This window comes from Cololabis saira, chromosome 9, assembly GCF_033807715.1.
Source record: "Cololabis saira isolate AMF1-May2022 chromosome 9, fColSai1.1, whole genome shotgun sequence".
Classification (NCBI taxonomy): Eukaryota; Metazoa; Chordata; class Actinopteri; order Beloniformes; family Belonidae; genus Cololabis; species Cololabis saira.
Window position 1 is genome coordinate 29,026,965 of NC_084595.1, and position 11,868 is coordinate 29,038,832.

General features: G+C 38.0%; 1 protein-coding gene across 1 annotated transcript; it reads right to left on the minus strand.

Moving 5' to 3' along the window:
- Nucleotides 1–1,397: 1,397 nt before the first annotated feature.
- Nucleotides 1,398–11,157, minus strand: pes (pescadillo). Its single transcript, XM_061729984.1, has 15 exons — nucleotides 11,007–11,157; nucleotides 10,731–10,810; nucleotides 8,415–8,568; nucleotides 8,100–8,209; nucleotides 7,727–7,898; nucleotides 7,526–7,615; nucleotides 6,861–6,977; nucleotides 6,682–6,759; nucleotides 5,056–5,145; nucleotides 3,402–3,532; nucleotides 3,156–3,281; nucleotides 2,620–2,804; nucleotides 2,255–2,400; nucleotides 1,993–2,160; nucleotides 1,398–1,784 (listed from the first exon to the last, which is right to left on the minus strand). Exons 1-15 carry the CDS (start codon nucleotides 11,028–11,030, stop codon nucleotides 1,710–1,712), a joined length of 1,746 nt encoding a protein of 581 aa, XP_061585968.1. The 5' UTR covers nucleotides 11,031–11,157; the 3' UTR covers nucleotides 1,398–1,709.
- Nucleotides 11,158–11,868: the final 711 nt, after the last annotated feature.

Sequence of the window (11,868 nt, forward strand, 5' to 3'; positions counted from 1 at the left end):
GGAACAAAGAAAAAGGGAAAATTAATTTAGCCCTATCCTTTGATTACACAATAATCTTTTTATAGAGTATTTTTTAAGTCAGTTTTGCTCTGGTACTCATGAAATTAAGCACCCAACACACATAAGTTTTTTTTTTTTTATGAAACTCCAAATCTCAGCCATGTCTTGAGCAGGAAGACAAACATTTGAGTTGAAACTGAAATGAGCATTCCTCCATGGCCGACGAGTCTATTTGGCGTTGCACACCAGGATGTGGCAATATGTGGCCACGACGCCTCATCCAATACAGTACACATGAACTCACGTCTCCTTTTGCACAGAAGCTCACATTCTTGAAAAGCGCAATCGATCTGTGCTGCTCATCCCACGCTTGTCACGCTGAAGGGCCACACTGCCGCTTTTGTTCAACAGAGAGCGCCTTTGGCTAAAGGCTGGTTTATGGTTCCGCGTTACACCAACGCAGAGTACGGTGCGTCTCGCCGCGTACCCTACGCCGTAAGCTCTGCGTCGATTTAACGCAGAACCATAATTCAGGCTCTACAGGCACCCCGAGTGCCAGGCTGAGAGCCGGACTGGGTGGGCATGCGCGGCATGCAGATCTGGGTGTAAAGAGGGGGCTGGGAGAGGGCAGCAAGGGTGAGTAAAGAGGCGAGAAGAGCATGACTGGCCTGGCCTGTGGCCTACGAGATCAGAGCATCCCCCTCGAGGGCATGAGGGGCCGATTCATTCTCATTCATCGTCCGCACCCACTGCTTAATGGGGGCCCACCCAGTCAAGACGAGCAGAAAACAGCAGCAGCACAGTGATTTCAGCCGTTGTCCACTTCCCAGACATGACATGTTTGGCCTGGTCTGGTCCAAGTTCAATTTTGATTATGGCATGCATTTGCCTTGATATTTAAATGAGCAGGAAAATCATTTCTGCCCAGACTTGCATTTACTTTTCACCAAGATCTCTTATGGGTGATGCCCGGATCTATTGATGGAAACCTGGGTAGTATACTGGATACAGAAAGCCTATCTCCTTTTTTGGAACATTGTTGCACTAATCCGTTCAATCCAAATACTTTGATCACCTAATATGTTGGACAGCTCTTGACAACATTTGAGTAGGCTACTAGAAATTATTGATGCAGACCAATAGTTTCTCTCCTCTGAAAGTAAGATCTAAATGTATTTGTCAGCTGAAACATAATCACTGATGCACTTTTCTTTAATGCTTAACTGTTACCCATCTGTTTACTTAAATCCAGAATCCCCCCCATATCAATAGAAAACTTAAGATGATAAACAAGCCCATAATAATACTTAAATGAGTCAATAAATTATCCTGCTAGCATATAAACAGCTAGAAATAATCAAACAACTGCAAGACCACAAAAATCTGCAAACAATAGATTCATGAAAGTGTTTTTAATTTCAATACAACCAGTTTTAGGAAAAGATCATTAAAATGACACTGGAGATGTCAAAACATAGAATAGTAGAGCAGAGAAGACGATCACTTTACATGTGGAATTACAACATTAACAGATGCAGCATCTTGCAGTTTTGCTTGTAGTCATCCAGAGGTCCAAGCACCAAATAGTACAAAATAAACCTTAAACACTGAGCCCTTCATTGCACTCACAGGTTTCTACAATATGTCAACCCATTATGCATAAGCTCAAAGTTTTATAAATATGAAGTCAGCTTGGACGTCATGAGGAGTTATTTTTTGTTCTTTTTGGTCTTTGGTTTTGCAGCATCATCATGGGCTTTCCTTTTGGCAGCTAGCTTGTTAGCCTGTCAGAAGAAATTGACCGCAGTTAATAGATAATCAACAAGTCACACAATAATTTTTTAGGTCTGTGAACTCAGGAGTTCATAGCACTCTTCACAACATAGCTACACACAAACAATCTTAGTCACAGGCCAGGTGCTGATGATAAACCCCTTTTCATTCAATCAGCATAAGAATCCACACACAATTAAAACTACATTTAAAACTCACCTCTCTGACTTTCCTTTTCTTTCCAAACATGATCTTGTCGTAGAGATACTTTTCCTTTTTCTTCATCATCATGATGGCAAGACGTTTCTCCTCTGCCTTCTCCTCCTGGTCCAAGCGTGACTGATTCTCTACTTTCATTTTTCCAGGTGTTACTTTGACTTGCAAAGACTACAAGGAAGAAAAAAAAAGGTGGGTTAAGACTTAAGAATGCATAAAACCAGAATGACAACTATCAAGGCAAAAGGAATCAGAAATCACACACCTTGCCCATGGATCTTTGCTCTTCCATCTTTTTAAGGTTTTTCTCCTCTGATTTTTCTTCTTCATCATCACCACTCTCCTCCTCCTCCTCCTCTTCATCATCATCATCTTCTTCTTCTTCATCCTCATCTTCCTCCTCTTCTTGAACTATAACAGATGGGTGGAAAAATAATTAGAGGGGGGATAAATGTATGATTTTACAATTGTTTAAATGCAATGCGACCAATTTATCTCAGGTGCAGAATACTGAGAAACAACCTGGTGTGTAAACAAGCAGAGCCCAATGACAGTTAAGTATACCTGTACTTAATCATGTAATGGTTACTGTTAAAAGTATGATGCTCAAAAACAGTGTGGGAACCGCACCAGGTTTTTCTCCTCGCTGCAAGGCCATAATCTTCAGTTTTTCTGGGGGCACATAGTCTCCTTCCTTCTCCTCCACGAAGGGAGACAGGTGGGGGGGTAGAGTCACTCCAAGAAAATAATCCTCAACAGGCAAGAGCAGTTTGGCGTTGACACAATCATACACCCACTGAGGCTGGATGTAGTACCTGGAACAACAAGTAAAGGATATTAATGTAAACCCCTATTGTGGTAAGTAATATATAAAATGATCATAACAAAGGCTCGCTCTTTTGATTCATTTATATACATATATCAATAAATATCTCAGAAATGTGGAAGTCTGTCAAAACTAGTGAAAAACACAGCTGCTTTGAGGAAGCAAATGGGAAATACCGCTTTGAAAGAAGGCATTGTAAAGGATATGGTAATGTGCAAGGAGCATGTCAGCAGACTTCCTGTGTTCAGGGTTTAGATGGGAATAAAAGACATGGAGCAGTCTTGACCATTAAACTGCACAAGAACATTATACAATTAATGAAACTACAGGAGTCATTTACCTGTTGATGTACTGCTTGTCAATATTCGGTCTGTCAACAATTTGATGTGTGATTGCCTCATCTGTCACATCATATGTGCTCCCGATGCATACAGACTTGTCCCAGGACACCTCTCCCCCGAAACACCTGGGGACCAGCAGGAATATGAAGACTTATAGTTGGATATTATAATAATAATAAAGATATCAGTGGGATATTCTTGTGCATGGGTTACTTTATTTCTTAATACGGTGCAGGTTTTCTCACCTAATGACAAAAGCCAGGGACTCTCGTGGCACTTCCCTGTTGACAAAGAGCTTGAGCCCCTCAAAAATCTTTTTCTGAGCTTCCAGCTGTTTCTGTTCCTTTTCTTGAGCTTCCATCTTCTCCATGTCCTCCTGAGCAAGTAAATCAAGAAATACATTTAGGAAAACATTAGTTTTCATAAAGTTTTAATCTTTTTTTGTCTTTAAAAAAAAAAAAAAAAAAGATTAACAAGACAGAATTTTCATCTTTAGGCTTCTCATCGCAGAGAATTAAATTTAAAGCCTGTATTCAATAGACTTGTAAAGAAAATGACACACATTTTCCAACTACATTGAGTTCTAAATGTAACTAGCAGGTGGATCGGGGGGCTTGACAAAAGGTTTAGGAATGAAGAAAAGGGCAGGTAGATCCGTTTAAAAATAAATAAATAAATAAACCAACCAACCAACCAACCAAATAGGCATTCTCATGCATTGACTTAGTTCTGATTGATGCAAACACTGGTAATAAACCTAGAGAAATGATCAGTATCATTACTTCAATACAACTTTCCAAGACCAATTAATGCACTCTCTCTGCTGTACAACGTTTGGTAGGATACTGAACTGAAGACCAGACTGCATGAACCTAAATAAGAATTCAGGTAAAAACTTGTTAAAATTGTTTGCAAATTTTCATAGTTCCTAAAACAGGTTTGTGAAAAGTCCCTTTGGCAGTACTGGGTCCATATATGACTTCAACAGTATACAAACCATGTTCAGAGAGAGAGAGGGGGGTTATGCCCTCAGAGACCAATTCAATTGGAAACAACCGATCTGGAATACAGCTTTGAAAAGTAGGTGCATTTCTGTTTGTGGCGTGAGGTTATGGAACGCATTGCCAGAAGAATTAAAATATAGCAAAAATGTGTTGAATTTTAAAAAAAGGTATAAAGACATGATGATGGATAAGTACAGACTTGTTCCCGGGTAATGGAATGATGGCATAAAGAAAGGAAACAAAAGGATGGGTATATTGAGTATCATTTTTATAATAATTTAAATAATCCTTTTTTTTTTTTTTTTAACATGTGTGTGTGCAGATACATGCATGTATGTGTAAGCATGTGTAGTGTACATATGTATGTGGATATGTAATGTGCTCGTATATATGTATGTACATGTATGGATATATGTGTAGGTACGTATGTTAGTACGTAAGTAGTTAGGTATGCATGTAAATATGCATATGTTTTTTGTTGTCGTTAGCTATTATTCAGTTGTTGTATTCATTTATATTTATATGTAAGAAGGGGGGGCATTCATAAGCCGAGGCTTCAGCCCTGCCCCTTTGGTCGTGACCTAAGTGTACATGCTTGGTGGTGACCAATAAATCTTTTCATTCATTCATTCATTCAACCTAGATGGCAAAACAAGCTACTCAGGTGAGAAACGCCTTGTCCATAGCAACCAAACATAAAGGTGTGAATCCCCTGTCACACATCAGCACAAGCTTTGACTAAAAATGTGACCACTCACCTCTACCCCCCTGAGACCAATTATTTATTTCATCAACTGTTTGCTTTGGTGAACCTTTTGATATTTCCCACAATATATAGTCTATTTTAGCATGATAAAAACAGAAACAGCACTTTATATTTTCGGAATTTTCTAACCTCTTCAGCAGGAAACTGGTCAAGCTGAGCCTCCTCTTCGTCCGCTGCAGAGACCACACGAGACAGACTGGCACTCAGAGCTGAAAGTTTCTGCACAGAAGAAAAAAAATAAAACAGCATTCAGCATTTTATTAACACACCAATACTATGAGCAACTAGCCCAAGACAAGTTTAGCTCACCCCTTTGTTGAAGTAAATATGTATTGTATATAGTGACATTGAATCTGTGGGAAGGGATTGTTTTACAATGTAGCGTTTATACTGCGTGTGTGTATTTGTGCATCAGGTGTGATTTGACAAAAAAAAAAAAAAAAAAAAAAAAGGGGGTTCATATAACCATCTCACAGCTGTCTAGCTCTATGAAGTAGATACGTAAAAGAGGTATAAAGTAAATGTATTCAGTCAATACATTTCACTGCATACATGACCTGGAAAACTTAGTTCATTTTGTCAGGAACTCACAACAGATGAGTCAAATCTTGTCAGCTACAGGGCGATAACCCAGGTAAAGCAGCTGAGGAAGAAGATTCACCAGCATCATTTCCAATAATGCCTTTCTCTTCGACCAACTCAAAAATCTGTCCTGGTGCTATTGCTAGGCCGATGCTAGAGCAGTTACAAACAGGTTCTACAGAGAACTGGACTGCTTTTCCACTGGGGGCAGAGCACCTGGAAGCCAGGACCCTACGTCATTTATTATCTTGCCAGAGCAGAAGCTGGAAATATGTAAAGGGAACGTGAAATCCCTCAAAACAACAATATAAGTCGAAATATCTGCTGATTCTGGCCCTAAAAAGCTGGTTTGGAGTCTGGAACCAACTATATGCAACTTTCCACCATCAACATTGATGCCGTTTACGTTTTAAGATGAAAGTAAGTCTTTTCTGAGTCATGTTAGCAGTAGTGTAGACATATGTTTGATTGCATGGTTAAAACCTAAGGAATGCACCCAGTCCCCAGTGATTTGTTTTAAACTCATGTTTGAATATGGCGGTTGCATGGTTTTGATTGGTCACAATTAACACGGGCCCCACCCGCATCACGCCCAGCAAGGTTTTGGGGCCAAAGTAGCACAAAGTCTGTTCTTTCCTCACAGTTGGTGTTCAAAAGGCAAAAAAAAGAAGTCTTTTTGTGTTGTTTTCTTTTCAGCGTCTTCCTGAAGGGGTTAACATGCGTGCCTTCATCCCCACTGTAATCATTATCACATGTTCCTCTGAAAAATTTCACTAATCTTTCCAACGTGGTTCTTCAAATCAATTACAAAACTAATAAATATCAAAGAAACTATCACAAAATAAAAAAAACAGAGGGTTAAAAAAACAAAACAACAACTCTACTGTCACATGTATAAGTGTAATGTGCATGTGAGACGTCTACAGCCTGAGTTATGGTCCTGCGTCAAAACAACGCCGTGCCTACGCCGTCGTGAACCCCTGATAGTTCACGACTGCTTCAAACCGGAAATGCGTTGCTACCAAGCGAACCAATCACAGCCCTCTCGGTCTGCGTCGCCTCGACGCGTAGTTACAATTTTTGGGAGGTACGCATCAGCGACGGCGTGGGGGCGATTTGACGCAGAACCATAATTCAGCCTTAAGAGTTGCTTGGGGCTGTAAAGAAACCTGCCTCTGAGTAGCTCTCTGAATCCATGGCGTAGTCATCCTCGTTCTCTTCCTTCAGCTCTGATTCAGCTTTACTATCCAGCTGCAAGAGGATTAGTTGCAGATTACAGTCATGCTACGATGTGAGTAAACATTTATGAATCCTTGTCATACGGATATAAAATGATTCAGAGGTCAGCGTACCTTTGGTGGATAGATCAAGTTTAAAGAATGGTACAGCCTGAAGTTGACAAACCCCATAAGAGTTGTGTAAAACTCTGTAAAGGTTGCCATTACTCTGTAGTCCACATCTGTCGGGTGCTAAAAGACAGAGGAAAAAAAAAAAGCTTTTATTTTACAACTATATCGGGCCATCACGGCAAGGAAAAGTATGCTAAAATATATGATAAATAATACACAAATGACTGAATTTTCAACCTCTAGAATTAAATGAAAGAAGTAGTGCATGTTGACCAGAATAGAGCTGGAAAATGCTAAAATTAAATATGGTGCATCTTGTATATTTCATTTGCAGGACAAAAACATTTTGGGATGAACGACTGTGTACATGATGTAATAAGGACTGTTTAGACTTCATAGAAATGATATCTGTAGATCTCTATAGACTAAAACACTGTTTAAGATTGACATACAGCCATACTGGGTTTGTAGTTTCTACATTTCTATCTGTGCCACGCAGAAGCAGTGAATCAATTGTAGTTTTCATTTGTATAAAGAGCAACGATGCTTGTTGACTTCGGTCCCTCTGCTGACAGAGCTGTGCCACCCCTCAGTGTAATCCCACAGCAATAAAGTGACTGCTTATTAACATAATCCCTGTTCACAGCATTTCATCAATCTGCACTTACATCATGGGAGAACTGATATGGAACCAGCCATGTAATGAGCTGTCCCATCACCTCCGCTTGATAATATATTCCCTTGATGGAGATGAAAACCTATCAGGAACAAAGTGTTTAGTATTACAGTAGGCAAATCATTAGATAAACACACACAATGTTACACCATATAAAACCCAGTTTCAGTTATTGTTCTGTGTAAACTTGCACCTTTCGCAAAGCACGAGACGCAATCACATAGTTCATCCACTCCACAGTGAGTCGTCTGCACAGTTGGATTGTCTGGACGTGGCATTTTCCTGTTCTGGCGAACGTGGAGAAGAGGAAGCCCATGCAAAGAGCATCATCGATATCACGGAGGGCGTCGATGAAGGTAGGGTACCTGCCACACAGAAGCGCATCAGTCAGGCAGTGCAGTTTAATATAATAGGACTTTTTCCTATCTCTTACAGTGAAAATGACCAAATTACTGATAAGTTATTGTTTCGATTACAATAATTTCACACAATCTCGTTTGATTTGGCACAAAGACCAAAACCAGCTAAACTCTGCCCTCCAATGTTGAGAGTGGAAAATAACTCACCTTTCTTTGACAATGTGGTCCAATTTATAGGTCGGCTTGTTCTCTTTCAGTCTTTCCACTGAAGACCACTCTGTCTTTCCATAGGCTCTCTTTAGTTTACGAACAAATATCTGTTGAAATAAAATACTTGAATAAGATTTTGTTCACATTTGCACTGCTATTGAAGAAAATGTAACTGTACTCAGATCAATATGATCCTTTTCAATGTTACAACAGAAAAGAAAATTAGTTCATATATTTTGAAAATGTCAGCTCTTTACCTTGAAGCATGTTAAAACTTTAAACATGTTTATCATTTAAGCACATTTGACGTACCTTGTACTCTCTGAACTTGCCAACAATTGGCTCATGCAGCAGAAAGCGGATGTCTTTGAGGAGGTAGAAAGTCCTCGGGGCAGTGGAGCCCTTGTTGACCTTCTTCTTGTGCTTAGGCTCATGAGGATAGATTCCTTTAAGGATGCACAGACGTCTGAAAATCATAGAGAAATAAAAATCAATTTTGCCTTGGGCATAGAATTAAGACATGGATATCTTATTTCTAGGTGATATAACAAAACACTGTTCTGCTTGGACAAATGATTTGACAGAAAAATGAATATATTTGTCAACAACTTCATCATCAGCTATCAAATATGGGCCATTTATATACAGACATGTTGGGTTTAGAGTTCATATTTATGAGAGAAAGAAAAGTGACTTATGATATCAAATTTTCTGCGAGAGTTGCAACTCCCAAGGCGTTTTCTTCAGTAGTGATTTTAAAATTGACTTTCCAGAAAATTCTGTTAAAAAAACAATATCCCATCTGAATATATAATAATACTTATATCTAAGGTGCGATGTTTGAACTATGATCCGCTGTGGTGAACCCTCTGCTCAGAGAGATTAAGCCAAAATAGTTAGTGACTTATGTCTAAAGTAAAGGTGTTAAGACCTACCATTTATAAAATGTATGTTAAATTCTACTACGGTGGTGATTCAACCTCATTGTACTAAAATGTTTTAGCTTCTGACCTTCAGTTCAAGCAATGTGTGTGTTAGTACAGATGAGCAGATAACATTTTTAAACAAAATTAATGATAGTTGTTTATTAGTATTATTAAAAATGCTATATTGTTGACGATATTTATTACAAGAGTAAAGGCAGATCCTCAGACTTTTTAAAAATATGGCAATTTCATATAGAATTTGAATTTAAGGATCTCGTAGGTCAATGTACGGCATAGTGACAATGATAAGATCTGAGTGCAGTGGTTTGTGTTGTTTTTTTGCCTTGTTTGATTTAAGTGGAGTTTCCCCACTTTTATGTTTGGTTTTTAGTTTTGTTTCCGTTTTGTTTTGAGGGTATATGTTTGGATATCATTTTGGTTCTTTAACAGAGTCCCCTTCATCATGAAGTATGGTAGGAAGACTATTTAACTATTTAATTATTATTTCAGAGTCATTGATATGGTAGTACTACCTGGTAGGGCTGAAACGATTCCTCGAATAATTCGAGTAATTCGATTACAAAAAATGATCGAGGAATTTTCTCTGCCTCGAGGAATCGTTTAATTTTGCAGCTCAAAGCAGGTATTTCGCCCGGACTACGTTTAATGCGGCACAACACACTGACGCCGCGCACGTAAAAGGAAGAAGAAAGAGGCAGCGGATTTGTTTGGTTTTGGTAACATGCCGTGCTCAGTCGGGAGACACATGTAGCTCAGTGCTTAACTTTTATTTTCAATCCACTCTATACATACATTGGTTCCTCTAAACATCTGTTCCCGCTACAGTTTTAACTAAAAGAAAATGTGCTCCAATACAGCAGGTCTCATAATTTCATTTTGAACACTGCCAAAACTCAAAATCTTAAAGACTTTAACTTAAAACTTACCGTAACTAGAACTTAAAATGTGTTTGACACAAATGAAAGTTCAATTGAAACACGTGGGAAAAACACCTAATCTTTTAAGTGATGTGTGTTATCAGGTGTAATGGCATTTTTAGGTTAGAAATAAGAACATTTCTTGGTAAGATCGTTAGTTTTTTGAGTGAAGGCTGTGAATTTGGTCGACTGGTGTAAGTTCAGGGTTTTTAAATACACAGCCATGAACCTACTGTATTATATAATTTAGTCTTAGTAATGTCAATTAATATCTAATATCTTATGTATATTTATAATTGCTCTTTAACTAAACAAAAATATGTTTTATCCGATTACTCGATTAATCGATGGAATTTTTGGTAGAATACTCGATTACTAAAATATTCGATACCTGCAGCCCTACTACCTGGTATTTTCAATTAGTGCAATGAGTAGAATTTTTGGTTAGAATATTTGGCATGATTATAGCACTATGAAATATGTCTTGGTGTGTATGGACTTTGACTTAATTTTTTATTGGAAGTTGAGATGTGGGGGTTTGGTGTTCTATGTATGTATAGTATACCCCTCTGGTTGTGACTGAAAATATAAAATTACATTAAAACAAAAAAAATTAAAATAAAAAATGCTATATTGTTTTGACAATACCATGACTACATAGCTGAATGCTAAAGCATCCTATAAAGATGTGAACTCGAAAACACAGAAACCCATTAAAACCCGGCCGGTATTGTTCATGGATGTATTATATTAACGGTATTTACCTGAAGTCTGCGAGGCCCAGCTGCAGCTTCTTGCGAGCGCTGTTTCTGGTGATGTAGTTGGTGGCGGAGCCCCTCTCAAACTGCAACAGAAGATCGTGTTAAACTCGCACAAACCGTTTGCTTCAGATCCACAAGACACTTCACGTTTGGGTTATCAGAGGACTAGCAGCATCAAACAATAAAACTAAACTTTCCACCAACTGCGTCAGAGAAACAAACTCGCTGTTTGCCAACTAGTGTGCTAGCTGTTGGTATTCGCCGGACGACAACTCTTACCTTTTTCTTTTGAAGGCCCCCCATTTAAAAAAAAGTTTTGTGTGTTTCTGCACACAGTTTTGTAAAACTGCGATAGTCAGAAACGATTAAAGGGCTATGATATTAGCAAGAATGCGCAGCAGCCACACGTGTTGTTTGACATGCGCAGAGAGTCGGAGCAACGAGGACCCAGAAGCTGCCCGTTTGTCCGCCTGTACAGAATCTCACTTCGCACGAAAATTGCCAGAAACATTTGTGTTTCCGCCAATTTTAATAAACATTTATGTTTCCGGCAATTTTAATGAACATTTATATTTCCAGCAATTTTAATAAACATTTATGTTTCCGGCGATTTTAATAATAATGATTTTAATAATAAAATTTTCTCAATGTAAAATATGTTAAACATTTTATAGTATGTGGAGTACATCTTTTAGTACATAGCCTACAGATATTATGTTGATTATCTCATAATTTTCCTCAGAGTTGGTCCAGAAGTTTTTTATTATTATTATTATTATTATTATTATTATTATTATTATTATTATTATTATTATTATTATTATTATTATTATTATTATTATTATTATTATTATTATTATTATCATTCCCAGTCCTGCAGAACAAGATGTACTTTATATACGGACACTTGTACAATGTTTGTGATGCATATGGTTAATTGTTTTACATTGAGCTGCTTAAAAAAACAAGGAATCTTAAGTTAGTCTTTACAAGTTTAAAGTTGGGGTCTACATTGTGTTTGTATTTATGAAGGAATGTTACATTCAGGTCAAAAGCTTTTTTTGTGGAAAGTTGAATAAACATTGGCATAAAGCAAGCATATTTGCCCTTTCTCATGTTGTTAACAGTATTAAAAACATTA